General features: G+C 45.2%; 1 protein-coding gene across 3 annotated transcripts in view; it reads right to left on the bottom strand.

Moving 5' to 3' along the window:
• Positions 1-789: 789 nt before the first annotated feature.
• Positions 790-22,012, bottom strand: part of ntn2 (netrin 2) — a 53,907-nt gene continuing 32,684 nt past the window's right edge. For all 3 annotated transcript variants that reach the window (XM_030401299.1, XM_030401300.1, XM_030401298.1), the window contains 5 exons: positions 20,760-20,948; positions 14,196-14,345; positions 11,129-11,182; positions 6,307-6,381; positions 790-6,213 (listed from right to left, as the gene is read on the bottom strand). In XM_030401299.1, the coding sequence (XP_030257159.1) occupies positions 5,828-6,213; positions 6,307-6,381; positions 11,129-11,182; positions 14,196-14,345; positions 20,760-20,948 (854 nt within the window). In that variant the 3' untranslated portion in view covers positions 790-5,827. The remainder of the gene's footprint in view (positions 6,214-6,306; positions 6,382-11,128; positions 11,183-14,195; positions 14,346-20,759; positions 20,949-22,012) is intronic.

Consider the following 22,012-nt stretch of genomic DNA (forward strand, 5'->3'; position numbering starts at 1 on the left):
GGGGTGAAGTGGATCACTGGGCACTCCACTTCGTCCAATCTCTCATTCCCGTCACAAGCTGTAAGGGAGAAAACAGAGAAACCGAGGGAGTCTCGTTTAGACTTGGGCCCGACTCTGCTCCTGTAGCTGAATCTCTCACGGGACCATACATCTGGATCCCCCTGGTCCATTTGGGTGACAGCCATTTAGAACATTTTGGCTGAAACAGGAACGGGAAGCTGATGACAGGATGCCCAGGATGGATGGACTTAATGTAGAGACATATGTCATGCTGTATGTGCATGTGTGTGTGTGTGTGTGTGTGTCCAGACAGTCTCAGCAACCCCTATTCTCAAAGCCTTGATGGCCATGCCTGGGAAGAGTGATGATAAATGGCCGCCTTCCTGTAATTTACCTTCAGGAGGATGGATGGAGCTGGCCTGTTTGGTTAGAGGGTGGGGAGACGAGGCGAGAGGAGACTGTAGGTGAGAGAGAGAAAAGAGAGGGGGAGGAAAGAGAGGAAGGAGTTTCCTGCTTTGGACCTGACTCGGGAGTTGGGTTTCCTCATAGGTGAGGTACACACTCCGTGTTTATTTACAGAGCTCTAGCTCTTGCTCAGAGCTCTCCCCCGTTCTCCCCCCCCCCCCCCCCCCCCCCCCCAAGTCCAGCCCCTTTGAGTGGAAACACACCGTATGCGAGCAGACTTTCCAAAACGGGAAACACACACACACGTATCAATTAGATTATGATTTCCGCGGTTCGGGCTAATGGCTGCAATCACAGAGACAGATGATCAACACGACACACAGCTCATTAACTAATAATTTATTTTTTTATCATTTAGATTAAAAAGTCAGTGGTTCATTGCCTCAGAGGAAAATGTACAAGGAAGACTTTGATATAACAGAAGTGAGGAGCGGGACTGAACTGAAGAACTGAAGAAAAAGGAGGGTGAGTGACGCATTATTCCCAGGACGTTAACGTAACAGAAAGCAGTGGGTTGTTGTGTCAGTTCCCTCCCGTTGACGGGAAAAAAAAAAATCCGATCAGCCCGTGTCACATTTTCTTTTTTTTTCTTTTTCTTTTTTTTTTTTTTACTCGATTCTCCTCAAAAGTCATTTACAATTGGGCGGTTGTTGTCTGGAAACAACATAAAAAAAAAAAATAAAAAAAAATAAAAAAAAAAGGAATACATTCTGTGTAACATCTGAACCACATCTTCTGGTCGTGATCACAAAAGCATATGTTTCTGGTTTCTACATCCATATAACATCATCTGGTTTGTACATCCATACACGTGAGTCATCCCAGGCCGAGTGACGCTTTACAAAAAAAAAGAAAAGAAAAAAGACAACAGAAAATGTCAAGAGGCAGTTCAGTACATATTTACAACATTAAAAAAAAAGAAAAAAAGAATCGTGTCAAGACTTATTAAACAAGGCAAGATGGAAGTGATAAAAAAAAAAATAATCAAGAATGAAAATGATAATTCTTCATCGGAGGCTGTTCGGACGTTTGAACAGTGGCAAACGTGAAAAGCTTTTGTCGCCTTTGAATGGGAGCTCTCTCGCCTCTCTGCACTTTCAGTTCATGTGCATTTCACTTGTTTACTCAGGTAGGGTTAATTACACACATGCACACACACACAAACACACACACACACCTGTGAATGCTATAAATGGTGTGGGGGGGGCAGCAAAGCAGTTATGGCCTCAGTTCCACTGCCAAGCTGCTGGGCTTGTTAACGTAAAACAACAGGACGGCTCTCCCTATGAGGCTCACTAAATAGCTTTCACAAGACGCCGCTTCCACCCCCCCAAACAAACATCTGGCTCACTTCTTATCTTTATTCCCGACATTCAGGGTGGCCGCTTATGAGCTGGAAAACAGAGAGCCGATAGGTGGGGAGAGAGGGATTTGACGAAATCTAAAGTCCAGATTCAAGGACACCGCGGTTCCTCCATGATCATGTTCAGTGAGCCGAGCGCCAGAGAGGCTGAGCTGGCACGTCATTTGACCATTCATCATAATGTGTCACAGTGTACTCACATACCAGGGCAAGGAGGCTGGTGCGACTAACACCACCTGTCTGACAGACCACCACGCACAAATTATTCACTGTTCGGTTCTGCATTTTTGTAAATTTTGAAATTCAACAGTTGGAAATCGCGCTCTGGACATAACGATGTCATAACTTAAAGGTCATGCATTTCAAAATTCATCTTCAGAGCTTGTAGAAAGGTGCAGAATAATCCATTGTTATGATTGTAAATCATTATCATCATCATCATTTTAAAATGTTTATCGGGTCCAAAACTGTTTTGCTGTTTTATCTATGTCCGTGTAAGTATCCTGACAGTTTGTAACAAGGTTCTTCGGCCAATAGTAGAACAACGGCAGAGTCACGTTGTGTTTCGTCTGCGATCAGCGATCAGCTGTCTTGGCAGTTGCCAGTTTGTGGAAAAGAAAAATGCTGTGCGTACTAGCTAGCTAGCACTTGCAATGTTAACGTTAGCTAGCGTTAGCAACAGTAGCTAGTGTTAGCAACAGTAGCTAGTGTTAGCAACGTTGGCTAACTTGAGGAGGCAGATGATTCGGACAACAGTAACGGTGTGATGTGGAAGGTGGACAGGACGCCACATTTAGTTGCTAAATCAGTAACACCTGCACGATTTTGATGTCCTTTTTTAAAAAAATCTTTTGTCTCACCAGAGGTCGTGGTGGCCGACAACTCATTTTGGTTGCGGTTTGTTTTTGGATTAGGAGAATGCCATCGTGAGGCGGACAGCTGAACAGCATGAGGATCCACAATCACCAATACCCACACTGTACTGTTCGGTAGAGTGTACCAGAACTAGATGCAGTATGACCCAATACATAGTATTTCAGATGCAGCATTCCAAAAATATCTGGTCACCTTTTATTGACTTTACTTTTTAAAAGTCAGGAAACGGATTACGTCAGAATTACAAAAGGAAACTATTGTTATTACTACCAATCAACTGAAGTTGTACGGGCTCAAAAGTATGAACAATTTTGAGGTAATCGGTCAGATTTGTCAGATTTGACAGTGTGTGCAGGCCAGCGCGCTTTTCTGGCTATTCTGACCCACAATCATTTGTGCAGTGGAAGATTGGTCACATCAATGATGACAGACGTGTCAGTACCTCAGTTTTTTTTTGCAAATTGTGTTTATAATGAATACATTAATATACTAGACTGTACATTTTAAAAGTTGACTTTACTTTTAAAAAGTCTGGAAACCGATTACATCAGAATTACAAAGTAAAGTAGACTATTAGGTCAGTTGTACCTAAGTTCTAAAAGCTAAAAAGATTTAACAACTTACAATTATTAGTCTGCCTTAGTTGCTAATTTTGGGGTTATCGGTTCCCTCAATTTCTTTCAAGTGAAGTCACTTTGCCAGAGTTTACAGTGTACGCTGGACTGCGACAGATGTTCAAGGTGCAGTCGTCCCGGATGTATTCATACTGCATTCAAACAGTACATTACTTTGTGAGGGGCAGCTGCTGTGCACACTGAAATGAACGTGACTGTGATATGGAAAACACAGCAAGAGTTTACAATAGCATCAACTGTCATGGCGTCCACATTCTTACGCTTGGTGACATTATTTCATAAACACTTACAATCAGACCATACACTTGTGTGAGTGTGTTCTTCACAGTTTGACATACATTCTCAGAGAGACGTGAAAAAACAAGAGCTACAGTGCAGTACAGTACACCACTGAGGGGGTTTTGGCAGCCTCGCTCTGCGCTGTCACTTATCTAAAACACTGAACACACGACATGCAAAATAGGTTTTAGAAAAAAAAAAGAAAAAGAGAGAGAGAGAGAGAGAGAGAGTTTGGGGAGGGTGGTGGCTGACACATGGAAGAGAGCAGAGGAGAGACACTTCTGGAAGGATGACAAACCAAACATACCACCGCAGCCGGAGGAGCGTAACCACGAGCTAGCATGACAGGCCTGTCGGCGCGCTTGCTGCCGCGCCGAGCTCGACGTGCCCCTCGAAAACTGCGTGTTTATCTTGTACTCTATTTAAATAACTTGTAATGTGCTTTACAAAATGAAATAACAGCAAAAGGCAGATAAAAAAAGCTTGAGAGCAACCAGACGGGTCTCTCTGTGGTTTTCGTTGGTCCTGACTTCCATAGTCTCTTAATTGAATTTAAAAACTGACTATGCTTATTTGGCAAAGGATGACAGGGACCGCGTTAGGGCGGGCGTGCGGGGGGAGACGACTTGGGGAAGTTTTCCTTTGGATCTCGATGCTCATATTGGTTTAGGTCTTTTTCTGCTCACTGTAAGGTTTTGATGGACCAGCAAAAAACCACAAGCATGCAAACATAACAAAGCACATGAGGAATGAAATATGACCCTCTCATGTCATAATACAATCAAGTGAGCACTAAAAAAACTTTCCAGCCTCATTCATTTTGTCGAAATATGCGAGAGAAAAACACGAACTATGTTGTTTATCCGACTTTGATTTCTTTTTACTGCATGAAAAGGAACTCTCATTTCAATCTCTTATTTTGGCAAACAAAAAAAGCCTGCCAGTCGCTAGACACATCAGGAAAAGGTTCAGACATTTTAAATACAAAGAAAACGACACTGGCCACACAGCAACATCTGGAAGGCCACTACCCAGCGGAAGACATTATCCATAAAGCAAAAAAAAGAAGAAAAAAAGAATGCCTCCTTGGAAATATTGGTATTGTTCTGAAATTCCAGCCATTTGTCCGCACTGCTTAATTTGTCTTCCGCAAAAAGTGACAAGCAATGAGTCACGATGGTGATGCATGACTTTATAAACCACTCATGAGAGGGGCTGGTGGTGAAGAGGCACAGCCCCGGAGGCCTGGGAAGTGACTCACACATGCTAACAGGGTTTGTTCTGCTTAAAATGAAACGAAAAGATACATCTCAAACACGCTGGGATACGGATGGATGAGATACAATGTCGCCACACGAAGAATATAAACTCTACTATGAGCAGTGGCATCAAATACTTGCAGATATAACAGCCTACATGAGCAGTTTATTCTGTGAGGGCTGTCTGGCGGCAGCAGCAGTGGTGGTGAGACTGAGGTTTGCTGTGGAAAATGTCCCTGCAAAGGGAGCCCTTGGTTCCTCACGGGACAACAGTTTTTATAGTTAAAGTCTGTAGAAGTTACTGCAGAGACCTGGTAACAGGATGGCCAGTTTTTTTTTCGTTTTGTTATGAACATCTTGACAGCAAAGTGTTTAGAAGTTGTCAGGCAGTACAGCTTGAGTTTGTTTCGACAACGAAACGCGAGGAGGCCGAGCTGAGGATGTGCGGCTTTGTCTTGTCGCTGCGATCAGTCAGTCTCTCCGGAGTGACAAACACTCGAATACAATCCTCAGAGAAGTGTGTGAAGTGTGGAGTCGAACAAAAAAATGGCAGGAGACAGTCATGACAGGAGGAGGAGGAATAGGAGGAGGAAGAGGAGGATGTTTGGGGTGCAGGTGGGGGACGAGTGGACAATTCCGCTGTCGTCATAGAGGGAGGGAATGGCGTCTGCTTTTGTATACACTTCATACCCTTTTTAATGGTCCCTTTTTAAGGCAAACCAATTGGACAAACTTGACATAACAAAAAGACACAACTTGAAAAATAAAAAGGAAAATAATTATACAATATACACAAAACGTGGTCCTTAAAACAGGTAGGGTACATGCAGTCTTTCTAATGTGCAGTGTTCCCGTGATGGGGGGGGGGAACAAAGGATTCAGGGGGAGGAGAGGGGGGGAAGGGTTCATGAAGGTGGGCGATGGAGGGTAGAGGTAGGGCCGCTTCCCCATCACGCTTTGCTGCACTTCCCCTTCTTCTCCTTGCGCTGGAACTTCCTCAGGCGTCTCGTCCAAACGTCCCTCCACTGGATCACCAGGCTGTTCTTATCGGCCATAAGGCCCAGGCGCTCCGCCCCAGGACTGGTGGCCCCAGTCCCGGGCGCGACCCCTGCGCCCACCGCCGTGCCCGTTCCGCCATCGCTGCCGCCCATCACCAAGAACCGCTTGCTCATCTGGATCTTCGGACACTTGCAGGCCAGGTCCTTCATGTGCACCCACAGGATGTTGTCGCCCCGCTTCAGGGGATCGCCGCGGCTCTTGTACACGGACACCACGTTCACTGAGAACTTGGCCCAGTCGCCCACAGTCTCCATGTCCAGGACGTTCACTTGGACCGCTGTGGGCACATTCATGGAAAACACACACAGATCAATACAGCGAACACAGCAGATGTACTCATTATGATTGATGGTTTATTCTACTGCCTTACCATAATCCTTCTTGCAGTATTTCTTCATGTTGATCTTCAGGTTTCCCTTCACTGGTTTACAATAGGACTCACAATCTGCGAAGACAAGAACGAGCAGGGTCTCACTCACCAACGCTCAGGTTGCACACATAAAGGGACACTTACACACTTGAAATTTGAATCGCTGCCGTAAAGTTACATTTTGGCTCTATTTCACACTGTTACATAGTGCATTATGTGCTGCTCCTGTGGCACATAAACAGCGACCATCTCTAATGCAAAGTCAGCATGACTAAAAACAGTAAACTGTTATGTACTGTGAAACCACCAATAGACACAGTCAACAGCATCAAAATAAATCACCACGTACATACTCATATTTACTTGCCCATACACTGATGGTCACTACATTTACTCCAGTATTGATCTTTAAGGGTGCTAAATGTAAGAATTGTGGGGAAAACATTCAAAACTTCTCAGGTGTGTGTGAGCTGACCAATCAGAGCAGACTGGGTATTGAAGAGGGCGGGCCTTAAAGAGACAGGAGCTTAAACAGAAAGTTTCAGACAGAGAGGGAATACAGAGCTGCAGCACTGGAAAGTACAAGAACACTGTAGTGTTTTTTGACTAAAAAATGAGCCTTTGTCTACTTTGAACTGAATCATTGCTGCTGGTTGGACAAAACAAGATATCATAATAAGATATCTTATATCTACTATATTAGAATAAATTGATTGGTTGACTAGAAGTTTAATCCATAATGAAAATAGTTATGCTGAAAATCATTAGTACGATATAAAAAGAGTAATGAAGATCTGATTATCTACTTTATTATAGCACATTTCTATTTACCATATACTGTATGCTCACATGGGACGCTTCTCTGCACTGAGTAGTTCTACTTTTGATACTTTAAGTAGATTTTCCTTATAGCGTTTTTGCACTTTTACTTGATTTTTTTTATTATTTCTACAGCGTGGTATTAGAAGTTTTCCTGAAGAGGAGAATCTGAATACTTCCTCCACCACTGGTCACTGACAGGGCCGGAGGCTGCAAAGGAAAGTGAAGCAGGTTGGGTAACGTTGAGCCTGGTTTGGATTTTGTGTGCTAAAACACAACTTGAACAAATCATACATCAAACCCCCGGCAAAGGCCGGCACTGTGAGGCGAGTGAAGCATACCAGAGTAGTAAAAGTGTTCGGTCTGACATGTTTTCTGGGATCTTGACGAAAGACAGAGCGCGGTGGGAGCAGGTCATGGTTGGATGTGTGTGAATAAGCCGCTGCCAGCGTGACGAGTGAGACCACACATTGCAAAGATGACCTCCGCTGACCACTCATAGGTGGAGTCGGCTTGGTGATGAGGCATTATAATTTACAATTGTGACAGTTAAAATGGAGCTCTTGGATCTCATCTTGACCGACTTGAAAAACCAGCTTTTGTTTGGTTTCGTTGTCATGTGCTGTATCTATGAGTGTCATTTTCAGGTTGATCTTTCATCATAAAGTGACACAAATATGGAAACCGCACTGGAAACAATTCTGCCCGAAATATCTCAACCTAGGACTCCAAGCAAGTAGCTCTCCTGTTGCGACCTCACGTCTCTTCGTTCAGCAGCCCGGACATTTCCTTCAACCTGAAGAAAAATTGATAACTGCAATAACACTTGAATTACTTGTAGATTTAATGTTGAAAAATGGCTGCGTGCAACACTACCTATGAACCAACGTTATACACGTTATAATTTCCCCTGGTTTGTTTCTCCTAATCCTGAAATATTTATTTTGTCAGCTCAACATTAAAATGCTTCTCTCTGATCATGAAAGTACACTTTTCCATGAGCTGAGAGCAGGGAGGAACAAAGAAAACAAAATTAAATGAACTTTTTCGAAAAACAGATGAAAGCGCACACGTTAGAAACACTAACGTTTAATTTAAAGCACTGAGCCGTGTTTTTCAAATCGTGCTCATGGTAACTACTGTTACTGGAGCCGCGACAAGAGAGAATCAGACACTGTTGATCATTAGGAGAACTCTACTGTACTTGACTCGACGCCACCAGATTTTATGAAGCGGAGAATTTTGGACCCACTTATTTCAATTACAAAACTATCAGAGTTCAGAAAAAAAATTCAAATGATTGACTGAAAATGCAGAGAAACGCCAAGAGACTTGTTTTTTTTCCCAAACGTGGCATGAGGGTTAGTGCTAGTGAAGGGACACGAGAAGCTGACCATGCTTGCTCGCCTGGAATGTCAGGGCATGAAACTGAAAAACCACATGCTGCTAACCGAGCTGGTATCTGCGGTCGGGCCTTCAAAAGAAAAACCATTCGGTCGGGTTCGCTTACCAAAGCAAACCGAATGAAAAAGAAATTGCTGGACATGAAATACCTCAATTAGAAAAAAAAAAGGTCGTGAGAGAGAGAAATTAAGCTCGCTGGGTTGCATGAGAGCTGGGGTGTTGCATCGTTCATTTTTTTTTGTGTGTGTGGGGGGGGGGAACGGATGGAGCGAATGGAAGAAGGGAAGAAACAGGGGACCGAGGAGCCCGTAAAAACGTCCAGGAGGCTTGGCTGTATATCAGAGCGCTGGAGATTTTATTAGCCGGAGAGAGAGGAGAGAAAAGGGAAAGAGCGGGAGAAAGAGAGAGCAGATGGCAGCTTCCAATAACCTCGAGACAGGGCGACGTTAAAGAAAAAAAAAAAAGACGCAGAGGTGTAGATGTGGACGGGTGCGGAGGTGTGCGTGTGGACGGATTTGTGTATGAATGAACATTGCTCGCAGACTCGGATTGTTAAATATTAGAGCTTGCTTAAGGTCTTTTTCATTAGGAGTGAGCGTGTGGTTTCATGTGCAGATCATTATCATGGGGAAGTGTGCATGCAACTGTGACAGGCATGCATTTGTATGAGATGCGCATGGATTTCATTAGATCACTGCCGTTATTTGTGTGTGTGGCATACAGTGGCTGGCCCGAAGGTATCGGCAGTGTAACTCTGGCTGAGAGACGGTGTGTGTTTTTCCCATGAAGACTCGCTGGCTGGCTAGCTGTTCACCTGGAAAAGCTCTCGGTGAATCGCCCGCTGACCCAGAAGACCGGCCCACTGAAAAACACTCACAATTGGCTCCGGGGGGCTCTCGATGCCCCCTCGTTCCCTCGAGCCCCCTTCTCGCGGTGCCATGACAAGGACAAATTGCATCCACCGCCCCTTACACAAAAACATTCGGGGGCCTTCGGCTTCTGATGGTGAAGCTTGCTCTATGGTAGTTTAGGAACTAGAAGGATTGGAGGGGGGGATGCTCTGGTGTGTTTGGTTGAGCCTGAGGTGAATTGGCGATCAACAACTCTTGTGTTCTTAGACCCCGTAACATTTTCCCAGGGAAGTAATAAACACAAGAAAGGGCTCGACTGTGCATTTTTTGTTTTTTCAAAGGCTCAGAGGCCCAAGTAATGAGAGGAAACGAAATGAGGAGCGTTGTACTTGTGAAAAGAAGCTGCAAATGTGAGAAAATGATCAATATATATTGGAAAATGTAATATTTAGACATTTAGGGAAACATACTTATTTGCTTTCTGGCCAAGAATCGGATGAGAGCATAGACAAGACTCATGCCTGTCAGTTACAATGCAGCTAAAGCCAAAGTGGTCCGTTTGCTTAGCTTGGCAGCTCGGCTTTATCTGACCAGTGGCTGCTTCCGCAGTGGCTAGCGGATATCCGGATAATGGATATCTGGGCTTTTCCAAAGTCCAATTAGCAATTTGAGAATAGACAATGTCGAGATTATTCCACAGGGCCCAAAATCTGTTATATCTTGATTGTTTAATCTACATAAAAAGTGTAAAAACAACTAGTTGTCAGTGTGTGATGGACTATTTCTCCCTACCCATTTCTGTTTCCAGTCTCTGTGCCGAGCGAAGCTATTGGGTAAGCTTACCTTAGCTGATCTACATGATTTACTCTACGGGTGTGCGTGGCATAAATCTTCTCATCTAACTTTTGGCAAGACAGCGAATATGCATTTTCCAAAAAATGTCAAACTATTCCTTTGATGTAAGCTAATTTATTCATTCAATACCATTGAATTTAATGAGGACAGAAGTGAAGTCAGTGTTAGCAGTATCCTCAAACATTTGAAAAGCAGGACCTCCATAAATCAGAAGTGTCATCTGCAGTGAGTTTTCTGACAGAACATATATTTTTAGAAGAAAAAGGATAGAGAAAAAATAATAAAACCATGCGCTTTGAATTGCGCAGTAGAGTATCAGCGGCAGGGTGGGCGGTTCGATCTGCAAGCCCGAGTGATGATATATGTTGTAAAGCCACTAATGAATCAACATTTCCAAATCAACACCACCGTTCAAATCAAACAGCCACGGAATGAAAAATAAGGGCAGGGTAATTGACCGGAGCTTAAATTGGACAGTTGGAGGGAGAGACTGAACAAATTTCCCCGCGGTCGCTTGCCAGCACTCTTTTCACGCCTCAAAACTCTCCCTTCCACTATATCTCCCAGCTAAACTCTAACTAATCACCTGCCTATCTGCCGGCCTTGGCTTTGAGCTGCTGTGATTTCGGAGCGCAGCACGGCTCCACTAACTTGAGGTTAGCGGTTGGGGGAAAGTGTGCCAAGGACACAGGTTTTTTAAAGACAATGGAAAAATTCTGCGGGTCCCAGTGCGCTCGTTCTCTTTGCATGACTTCAAAAAGACGGGACCCCACCCTTCATTAATATTTATTCCACACCTTAAAACTCGGGTCCAGAAATATTAAAAAATATGTTTTCGTTCCCCTCGTAAAGTAGCGGTGCTCATGGGCGAGGTGCGAAGAGCGTATACTAACCTGCTGGTTCCTCTGTGCTGCTCACCACAGCTGTGGGGTTGACCACTGGGATTTCTGAAACACACAGACACACACACACACGGAATACAGTTATTTTACTGGTTAAATGTAAATTCCTTCCTTTCAAGTTTGGTCAAAGAAGTGATTTGACTGCGTGCCTGCTCAGAGTGCATGTGTGGTCAAAGAAATGAAGTATGTCTGAATTCATTAAAAGAGTGGGTATATCTGGGAAGGGTTTGTGAATGTATTAAAAACACCCGCAACATAATACAAAAGGGTCAGCTTAGGTTTGAGAAGTAGAAAGTGTCAGGGTTTTTTTGCCGTGCGGGAGGTTTGGACTGTGACATGTGTCAGCTATCAGATGAAAACACGTGAGGAATCGCAGACAGACGTGCTAGATAAACACCGGCGGACTGACAGGGAGACTTATTGGTGGTGAGAGGGAAGACAGGCTCAAATAAACCATGCATTCCACGGACTAATGTGGTGGTTTCACTGTCATCTTTAGAGACTCAGAAGATCCTCGGTGGAAGAAATAATGGAGTCCGAGGACCGAATTCAACCCTCCCCCGAAAAATGCACTCTTAATCCAGTTTGGAGAAGTCGATCCATTCAAAGTCGGCGCGCACAGAAGTTCTTTGATGCCCCTCCGATTAAAAAAATGGAAAGGTGGCTGCGGTAGATTAGTCTCGTCCTTCCCTAACAGATGCCGGGTTAACGCCGCTGTGTAATCTCCATGCAGGCATGTATAGACAGATGGACAGATGGCAGAGGGGGGCAATTTAGCTTGGATCGTCTTGAGACAGATGCAGGCCTCCGTCGCCGTGCCCGCTGGCTACTCGAAAAAAGTGCCTCGTGGAATTCCTCCAGGACCTTCTCCTCTAATCGTATGCAACTTTCCAATACAAATGCTAACGATGGGTCCTTTGCTTTTTTTTTACTTACAAAGTAACTGGAAAGCTGGCTTTGCATCCACCCAGAGGATCCGCGTTTGGATTTGGAGGTGGAGGGTTCGAACCGAGCGAGTGGGAGTGCGGTGGTGGTGGTGGGGGCGTAAGCTGTTTTGAGGCAGAAGCAGCAGTTGTCTCTCAGAAATTATGGACGCCCCGCCAACAAAAACAAACAAGGGCACCAAGCTTTGTGAAGGCAGGCGCAGCTGCTAGAAGACACTTTTGAGTCGGCGTGCCCTCGTGGGCCACATCTTGTGAAGACGGACAGATGATGAAAGGATCATTCAGATGAGGGTTGCTGCCATCATACTAATTGGCTGCTTAATGGGCTTGTCTTCTGTCTTTGGGGTCCAGGGAGCCTCAATAGGAGAGAAGATCCCCACCATGAGGCCACAATGACACACACAGTTGGCATTAACGCTCTTCGTAATGGATCCAAACACACATACACAACTGTTCTTGTTCCCATTGGACGGTTCAGCGGTGCTCAAACGAGCGGGGTCTGCCATCCATGACCACAGTTGTTTTCTCCCTCTCGCCCATCCGCCATCTGCTCCGGAGAGAAACAACACGGCAGCATGTGGAACAGTGTGGCACAGCTCGGTGCGGCGCTGGGTGGGCACGGTTTGCTCGGGTGCAGGTTGCCTTCTTAGTGTGTGTGTATGTGTGTGTGTGTGTGCAGTGTGTGCTCGTACCGCCTGGCACACGGTGCGGTGGAAAGCTGCCCTCGATTACACATGCCTGTATGTGCCGGGCCACTGGACATATTTCACAATCCACGCGCACATGTACACGCTTGTTACAGGAAATTAAAAACCTGATGTTGTCGACATGCGTACTACAGCTAGTAGAGTACAGGCACACACACACAAACACACACACTGTGCGCGAGTGGAATAACGCGTTGACAAAGATCACGTTTCAGTTCAGCCTAACGTTACACGCGGGCCCTTGTTTGCACACATGTTTCGGGCTGTTCACTATGAAATTATCGGCGCATTTTCAGTGGCCATGTCAGCCCACAGGACACATGTACTGTGTGCCGTGTGTGTGGCTCAGGGATCGGGCTGGGTGTGCCTGTCAGAAGGCTTAGAATGACTTTAGGCTACGGGGAGGTGTGCTTTCAATTATGCTGCGTAATCTCCATGGTTTTTAGTGTGCGCGGCTCTAAGTGCAGTTCATGACTTTATTGAAAATATGAATCATGTCTTTTGTTGGATTATGTTCTTCACGGTGGAGCTTGTAAGTCTTTTACCAGCTCCGTCAGCACAGTAAAACCACATACATGCTCAAACTGGGGCTGGGAAATATATCGTTATTATACTGCTATCGTGAAATGAGACTAGATATCATCTTACAGCCTGACAAATACTGGATCTAAAGGTGAATTTTAGTTGAAAAACATAACAATATTAACTGAAACTCAGACGCAGTTTTGACAACATTACTGTGCGGCAGCTGAGCTCCCGTTCCAGGAGGTTAGCTGCACGGCTAACTGAGCTAAACATCTAATGGCAGCTACAGTTAGCAGCATTAGCAGTTAGTCTGGTGATATACTGCCTCCTCTCTGTTTAGAGTATGATTTCAACAGGTGGTCAATTCTTACATATTGCACCCTTCATACCTCCCAGCTGTAGTTCAAATTGTCATTGTCATACATGTGCCGTATCAGCATTTCTACAATCTGGTCACACCACATGCAGATTACATGTATATGAGTGGATGTTTATGTCGGGTCATGGAGGGGATTGTTGGTGGTCGGGTGACAAGCCAGAGACCAACATTCGAGACAGCGTTTTTGAGGTTTGTAAACTTTAAACCATGTGTTTTCACAATGTTTTTCAGCCATGTTTGTAGACAGACCAGGGAAAGTAAAAAAAAACAACACAGCATTTTCCTAACATGATCCGAGTGGTTTCTGTGGCTCAACCTAACCAGACCATAAACACAGCACTGTCATAACATGAAGTGGAAAACTGAATATAAGGAAACGTACAGTTACTCTGCAGCGACTCGCTAACAAGCTGATAAATCCACCGAGCTGACAGTGTACAACGTCTGTGTGCACATGCGGGGAGTTGTGATTGTGTGTGTGTGTGTGTGTGTGAGTAACTCACTGATGCAGGGCGCCACAGGTGAGCGGCTCTGCTGGTAGCCTTTGGCGCAGCGGTTGCAGGTGATGCCGGTGACGCCGTCCTTGCAGGGGCACTGGCCTGTGGTCTGGTTGCAAGTCTTGCCTGCGGCACCCACAGGGTGGCAGTCACAGGCTTGGGTGGTGGGGTGAGGGGGTCGGGCACAGGTGTGAAAGGGGGAACGGGGGTTTGTGAAATAAGAAAGAGGAGAGAGAGAAAACATATCACGTTAATTCACCGGCTAATACCTCGGACACGACAGTCTCTGCAGGGCATTCGGTTTAATCTTCTAAATGTCTGTTTTTTGACAGACTAACAGGGGGATGGGCTGATGTATGTAGTATATCGCCATCAGGGGACCGATAAAGCCACATTGTGCTGTCCTCTCCGCTCATTTCTGCTCTCCTAACTGCCGTGCGGTGCCTGCCCGGTGACACGCTACACGGTTTCATCACTTCCCGAAAGTTCAGTCGATGCCCAGCAAATGCCAACAGCAACAAGCAACGCTCCGGTCACCTCGCTTTGGCAAAGCTTTTATGAGTTTTTGCTGGTTCTAGGCAATTTATTCAAACCCCCTTAAGCAACATGAGGCTTTCTTTTTTTTTTTTGGTTTAAAGAGCTGTTAAATACAAGAGCTGGCGCGTCGGTCCGAAGCCTTCCGAGAGAGCTTTACGAGATGTTAGAGGGGATGACAGGGAGAGGGAGAAGCAACCTATCAGAGGGTGACAAGAGAAGGAGAGGACTGGAGAGCGACGGGGAGAGAGAGTGTGAGAGGGACGGCGCTTCAGTGTAATCCAAACAGAGTCTTTTGGTGCGCTCGGCAGCATAAACAACAGCGAATCCAACAGAACTGTGGCTACTCCAAGTCTCCAAAAAAAAAAAAAAAACCCTGACATTTGTTCTTTACGTAATAAACACATACTTAACATTTCACAGCAATCCAGCCAGACAAACACATCAGTGACATATCAAAACAAATGTAAGACTTCTATCTTCTTGAGTCATCTACGGGGGTGTGACTGACTGGTCTCACATTCTCCGTCCTGAATAAAGCGAGTTAGGAGCACAAGAAACCTTCCTTACCTGCTTTATCGACCAACATGTTACCAGAAATACAAACAAGCCGTGAAATGCAAGGTGAACCTCTTATTGTCAGCATGTTTTTTTTTTTGGGGGGGGGGGGGGGAAGCAGGCACAGGCTGGCGCATAATTACTAAAACAAACTTAAGAATGACTCGACTGAAACGCGATAGCTATAATTGTCCAAGCTTATCAAGAAAAGACAAGAAAGGCCAAAATTACACTTTGGGGAAAAACCCTGTAACCTAACAGTTTGTTACAGGGCTTGCCAGAGAAAGGCAGCTGCTAACATGCCACGGTTTCTTCCCACCGCTCAGCAGAACCGTGAATGTGTTTATTTGCGCCGGACATTTTTTAGCTGCTACAACAGTGAGGGGAGCCTGAGGACCCTACCACCTGTCGAACGGGCCAGAGAGAGGGCTTTGAATGGCTGAAACTGACCCAAGAGTGATCGTGTGTGTCTGGCAGCAAAGGGGTTGGGAGGGATTAACTGCAGCTCAGATCTTCAGAAAACACATTTGCCTTTTTCCGGCAAGGCCGACCGGTCCACAGGTGTCAAAGTGGCCGCGCTCTGTTTGAAGCTGTGCGCGGAGACGTAAATCTGATGCTTCAGCGTCCATGCAAAATCCCTACCATTTGAGTCACGCAAAGGCCCGACCGGGAAACTAAAGCTTTGATGAGACTTGGTAAGAGTTTCCGACTGACCTGAAGGGGATACACGTCTGCATATGGTGGGGTGAGACGCAGAGCTGGGCTGGATGTCAGAGGTCGAGTCAGCAAGGGATCTCTGGACTGTAACCTATATTGTCACCTCTACACCCACCCACATTCTTCAGCCAGAGCTCCTGCCATCGTTGGCAAGTAATCAGTTTGTTAATGAAGCCAAGCTGAGTAGTGCATGGACACATGCGTACATTTGAAACTTGAATCTATAAAACGTAGCCTTGGATCTCCTGCCACTATTTCCAGGTAATTAATGTTAGTTTGTTTATGACAGGGGCGGATGTAGCTCAGGAGGTAAAGCAGGTCGCCTGGTAATCGTAAGATCGCCGGAATGATTCCACAGCTGCGTGTCGATGAATTTGAAGATACTGGACCCCAAATTTGCACCCGATGAGCAGGTCGGCCGCTTGCATGGTAGCCTCTGCCATCAGTGTATTGAAAAAATGGGTGAATGTTACAAATGTTGTGAAAGTGCAGTGAGCGGTCAGTAGACTATAGAATCAAATGTCCAGTTAACATTTTACCGTTAAACCGAGCGCACTAACAAACACATTTGAAATCCTGATCTATATCTTGGATCTCCTGCCACAGTTTGAGGTTCTAATCAAATTGTTAATGAAACCCGTCTGATCAGTGCACTAAATCATACATTGAAATACCCGATCTATAGAGGGTAGCCTTGGATCTCCTGCCATTTGCATAGATTAAATATGCTGATGATTACGAACTTGATTTTCAAAAGTCTCAAAATAAATACCTACAAAGATTTTGGGCTCACTCATGCCTATGAGATGATGCATCCAGAGCACATGAGGGGCAACCTCCCCCCCCCAGGTTACACGATCTGTCTGATGCAAGTCTGGAGTCGGTCTGTCATGCCTGCCGAGACATGTGGCCATTGTTTCCAGGCTGATCACCGAACTGTGTGAGCTATCAACTCGATCCGGTCAGTATGAACGAGATGCAAGTAATGTTCGACACTTTCCCTCTAAATAATCCCAGCCTGTTGGGACATCAGAGTTTACTGCCAATGTCCACACTGTTCAGTAAACAACCAGCAACTGCCAGATCTGAATGGGCTTTAAGAGGCAGGATGGTGGTGGTGGTGGTGGTGGTGGTGGTGGTGGTGGAGGGGGGGCTGTCGTTCTCCACCCCCGGCTCTCCTCCTTGAACTGTTTTTCTGAAGTTTTATGTGCAGGGGCTCGGGCCAGTTACGAAGCAGTAAAAACGTCCTCACAGGTTGATGACTTTTCAAGCCTTTTTGTGCCTGCAGACGTGACAGGCACTGCGCTGGGATTTGCAGTCCTTTGACAGGCGTTTGCCCTGTTTAACTGATTCCTGTTGCTCCGTGAATGTGTGTGTGTGTGTGTGTGTGTGTGTGTGTACACATCTGGGCTTAAAGGACTGTCAAGGACTGCTTCTTGTCTGTAGTTGTAGGCAGTCACCACATTATTGGAATATGCTTCTTGGCAGTCAATGGAGTCATTATGTTGAATTGAGAGCACAAATTAGTCATTCGCCTGCAAAAATCTGATCGAATCAAGAGATTAAATCAAGTCATTGTTAATCTGAGAGCATAGATCATTAGATTGAGCGCACAAATAATAATTTAACAGATATTAGCATCATTTTAGCATCTAAAATGAAAGCCTGTGAAGTTGAAGCTGTCAAAAGATCAGCTCCTCCCTCCCTCTCAGTGACATCTGATATTTAAATCTTCTTCCTCTGGCTCGACTCATACTAATGATACAAAAATGGTCTTTTTTCGCCCTCAAGGATACAACTATTACTTTGAGAGTTGAATTGCATAATGCTTTTTTTCTGTCCACAGTATGCTCTGACAGCTAATATCCTCATGCACTCCTTCAGAGAGACTTTCGAGTCAGGCGGCCAATGTGGTTTGTGTTGGCCGCCGTTACTTCACGTCGACTACGGCCTCATGTTGAATTTCCTTTTATCAATGTTCCTTGTGGTCAAAGGATACCAGCTGTATGGCTCGGATTCACACAAAAACCTTGTATTTTGAAGACCTCGTATACTGCGGCCAGGCCGTGCGGTGATTGCCATGGTTCTCTCATTCTGCTGACTGTTTTAATGCTTGTGACGCTACAAAAAGCTCCGGGAGAGGCTGGCGAATTGGCATTTCTGCTGCTGAGCTGGAGCCCTGCACGTTCACTTTGCATTGGCTCCTTAATACTTGTAAGTATGAGATAAGTGGTGATGGAGAGAGGAGAAAGGTGGTTCCTCCTCCCCCTTCGCCCATCTACAGAGCAGGTCTTATTAGAAACAGACATGGCCTATTTGTCCTCTCAGAGCCGGCTCTGCCCCCAGCCCTCCCCGCTCTCGTCTCGCCTTTAGAAAACACCTGTATTTTATTGTTGTAACTCCATTTCAGACTTGACACTTACCCCAACCTTCAGCCACACCACACCTCCGACCCTCTATCGCGACCCTGACGCATGGAGATAAAACGCGAACGAGGACAAGAATTTGGCTGGAAAATAAAATCAGGAACACCACAAGAGCGAGGCTTGTAGTTAGAGAGAAATCATAAGTTGGAGAGGGAGAAGAGCTGGTGGTTATGAACAATCACGGGGAGCCGAAGAAGATGGATATGAAAAAAAAAAGCGAGCAAGGCCCGAGGGGAGGGAAAATGACGGCTCATGGAAGGCTGCGGAATTGCTCTGATCAATCACGGAGGCAGGCGCTCAGCGGAGGCTTTTTTCGGACGCTAACTTTCATTTCCGTCACATCTGGGGCCTTTGTGAGGGGGGAGATAAACTGTTTACCACCTGATCGCTAGGCTTTGATAAGGACAAATTGCAGAGTCAGGGCGCTCGAGTGTCTGTGAGAGCTTCACACTCCCAGGTACTGCAGGAAATGGAAGATGAGGGAACAATTTGTATGCTGAGAACACATCTCAGGACTGACCTCCTGTCAGGGGTGAGGTAGATCTCTTTTCTGTCGGCGCTCTGGAGCAGTAACAGGTCAAATGACTTAACTTTTAAGGTATGTGACCAAAGTCACTGTGGAGTTTTTGCCATCATATGATGAATGGCTCAACATCTCAGCGCAACTAATATCATGCCATTTCTAACCTCCCGGTGTTCAGTTACAGCTTGGGACGGCTGCAGAGGGAAAACTGAGCGGAAGCCAGTGGGAGATTCTCGCCATGAAATTTTTCGACCCAAAGATCTTCACGGCTATGAACGTTGGCAGCTCTCACCCCGCGCCGTTTTTTTTCTTTAATGTTCTGGAAGTGATTCTTTACCTTCATCAGGATCAACAGAATCAAAAACACTCCCGCTCTGCTATTGATTTGAGCATTTTCCCGAGCAACAAGTACAGGAAACTGGTGTTGTTTTTGCAATAAGTCCAGCGGGAGGAGAGAAACGCTTCCAGCATAATATCAGGCTGAAAAATATTCACTGCAAATGTGAAATAATAAAAGGGGGTAAAATACATGTTTCCATGAGACATGCCTTGGTCAAGTGATAATATTATGTGGTGTGTGGTATGGGGGGAAACATTCTGTGGGACAGCCAGAAAAGCTTCGGGCACAGCGTCAATTCGTTTTTCTCTCTGCTATGGTATGGCAACTCAGACGCGCTGATGTTTTTCAGCCGAAGTTACCGTGACCGAAACATGTTTCCAATCATAACTCGCGACTCCTTTTTTAAACTTTTTTTGTTCAGTAAATGACATGATTACACAAGTATTAGTAAGGTTAGAACATCTCAATCAGCTTTTGTTTGAACGTTCCGTAAACACTCGGGAAGTCAAACTGAGCTTAAACTAATAATCTGTGACATTTTCGTGTAAATAAATATTCATTGTGCTACTCTATTACTGATTGATATCGCACGAAAGTGATTCTTGTTCATGAAAAAAAAAAATCCTATTAGATGTCGTAATCAGAGTGGTCAGTTAGCTCCTTTCCCGGAAAAAAATACTTTTTTGTTTTATGTTTCTGACAGCGCAAAAAAACATCTTGGTATTCGGAGCTGTTCGAGCGGTGATCACCCACCATGTATGATGAGACAAACACAAAACCACCAAGAGACACTGGAAGAGACAGTTTACCCCAAAATCAAAAATAGTGTATTTTTCCCAGAGACATTGCTGTTCATTTTTTTTTTTCCAAATGTATTTTCTTTGGCACATTGAGTGCCACAAGCCGACTTGCATTAAATTCGAGAAAAGGCAGACATCCTTTTTACAGCCGATATCTCCAAAAACTCTGCAACTCAGCCTGAAACAATTTAGTTTGATAAACAGCACGGCTAGAAAAGTGGAAAAATTTGTATTTTTGATCTTGGGATGGATTCTCCCTTTAGATTTTATCAATGTAAAATGCAACGAACATAGACCAGAGTTGATGTTTGATTGTCAAGTAAAGTGTAGCAGTGTCCAGAGTCCAGGATCTCCTAAATACAGTGGCGGACTCATGAAGATTGAGGGGCAGGGGCGAAAATTTTTTAAAAAAGGGCACCAGCTGTATGCGGTGGGACACTGGAGGGGCACCTAGTGGACACTTTATCATGTTTTATCTACCATAGGGGCATCTGAGACGGCACTTATGAGGTATTTTTCGAACATGGGATCATTGAGTCCACTAGTGCTTGGTTGCCACTTTAAACAACTATCACAATTCACCTTATTACAAGATGCTGAACCATCAACATTATTTTGAAGCTAAAAAAACCAACATATTGTTGCTTTAATTCGCGCTCTCCACATTCTTACCTTTGCAGGCTCGCCGGTGAGTGATTGGCCTGGCCATGTCCCTGTAAAAGCCCTCCTTGCAGTAGTGGCAGTGGCGGCCCGCGGTGTTGTGGCGGCAGTTCATGCAGACCCCTCCGCTCTTCCTCCCCGACAGCTTGTACAGCTCCATGTTGAATCGGCAGCGGCGGGCGTGCAGGTTGCAGTTGCACGCTGTGCGGGAGAGAGGAAAAGTTGACATGGTTAGCTGTGTGATAAAAAGATATCTTCGCAGTTTGTTCCCCCCCCCCCCCCAAGTTGAGAGTGTGCGCTGCAGTGAAACATACATGGTGCATATCACGGGAGGAGCCGGGAGAGATTTTCCAGTAAAGCAGTCATGAGTGCTTTATAATCCACACTGCGGCTGTGTGCTTGGCTGCTATTCCAGACCTCATCAATCAAAAGTGATATTTGCAGGGCTCATTTTCTCCATTTCATAATTAATGAATTCGGCTTCTCTCAGCCCATTAGTTATTAATCACTGGAAAGAGAGACATTAATTTCATGAATCACTGATGAGTAAAGACTTCTGAGATCTATTAAAGGCGAGGCCGATTCCGATAAAGGAACGGGCTCAAGCTAGCTGTCCTCTAAATGAGGCGAGCCGGGATATATGGGACATGTGAAGTGAGGTTATATCTCTTCACAGTCTCTCCCAGTTCCACTTGAAATCCGGCCGATTCCTTCATGTCTCTTTGCTTCACAAGTCTTTCCAATGATTCCTCCACATTAGACCACACTCACCGGCTCTGACATTATTCATCAGCTCCGTTCGCTCTCTACATGTGGGGTTTGCATTTGAGGAGCTTAATGAGAAACCTGCCCTTGTTGTTTGTGTAACGGAGTTTGATCCAGACCCTCTGCTGGTTAAATCAGAGTCAGACCTGGGACCTGAAGACTTGGCCGTGGCTTCAAAGACCGTCGCTGCAGAGCTTAGCTCCAGTTCAAAGTTACCCGCAGATAAATTAGAAAGGGGTAAACAACAGCAGAGCTGTTTGACCAAAAACATCAACAGTCATGGCAAAAGAGGATTATTAGGGCATCACAATGGAAGGTGATATTAATTAACTCTAATCTGCTGTTTGAGAAAAACACACTAACAATAGATGTTTGGAATAGAATAAGACACCACAATGGGGGATAAGTAAACAAGACTGGCTGAGGGACTGGGGGCTGTTGTGTTTGTGTCTATATGTGTGGCTTTCTGTGCAATGGAGTAACTGGTGAGTAGGCAGAAG

Source organism: Sparus aurata, chromosome 20 (assembly GCF_900880675.1).
Source record: "Sparus aurata chromosome 20, fSpaAur1.1, whole genome shotgun sequence".
Classification (NCBI taxonomy): Eukaryota; Metazoa; Chordata; class Actinopteri; order Spariformes; family Sparidae; genus Sparus; species Sparus aurata.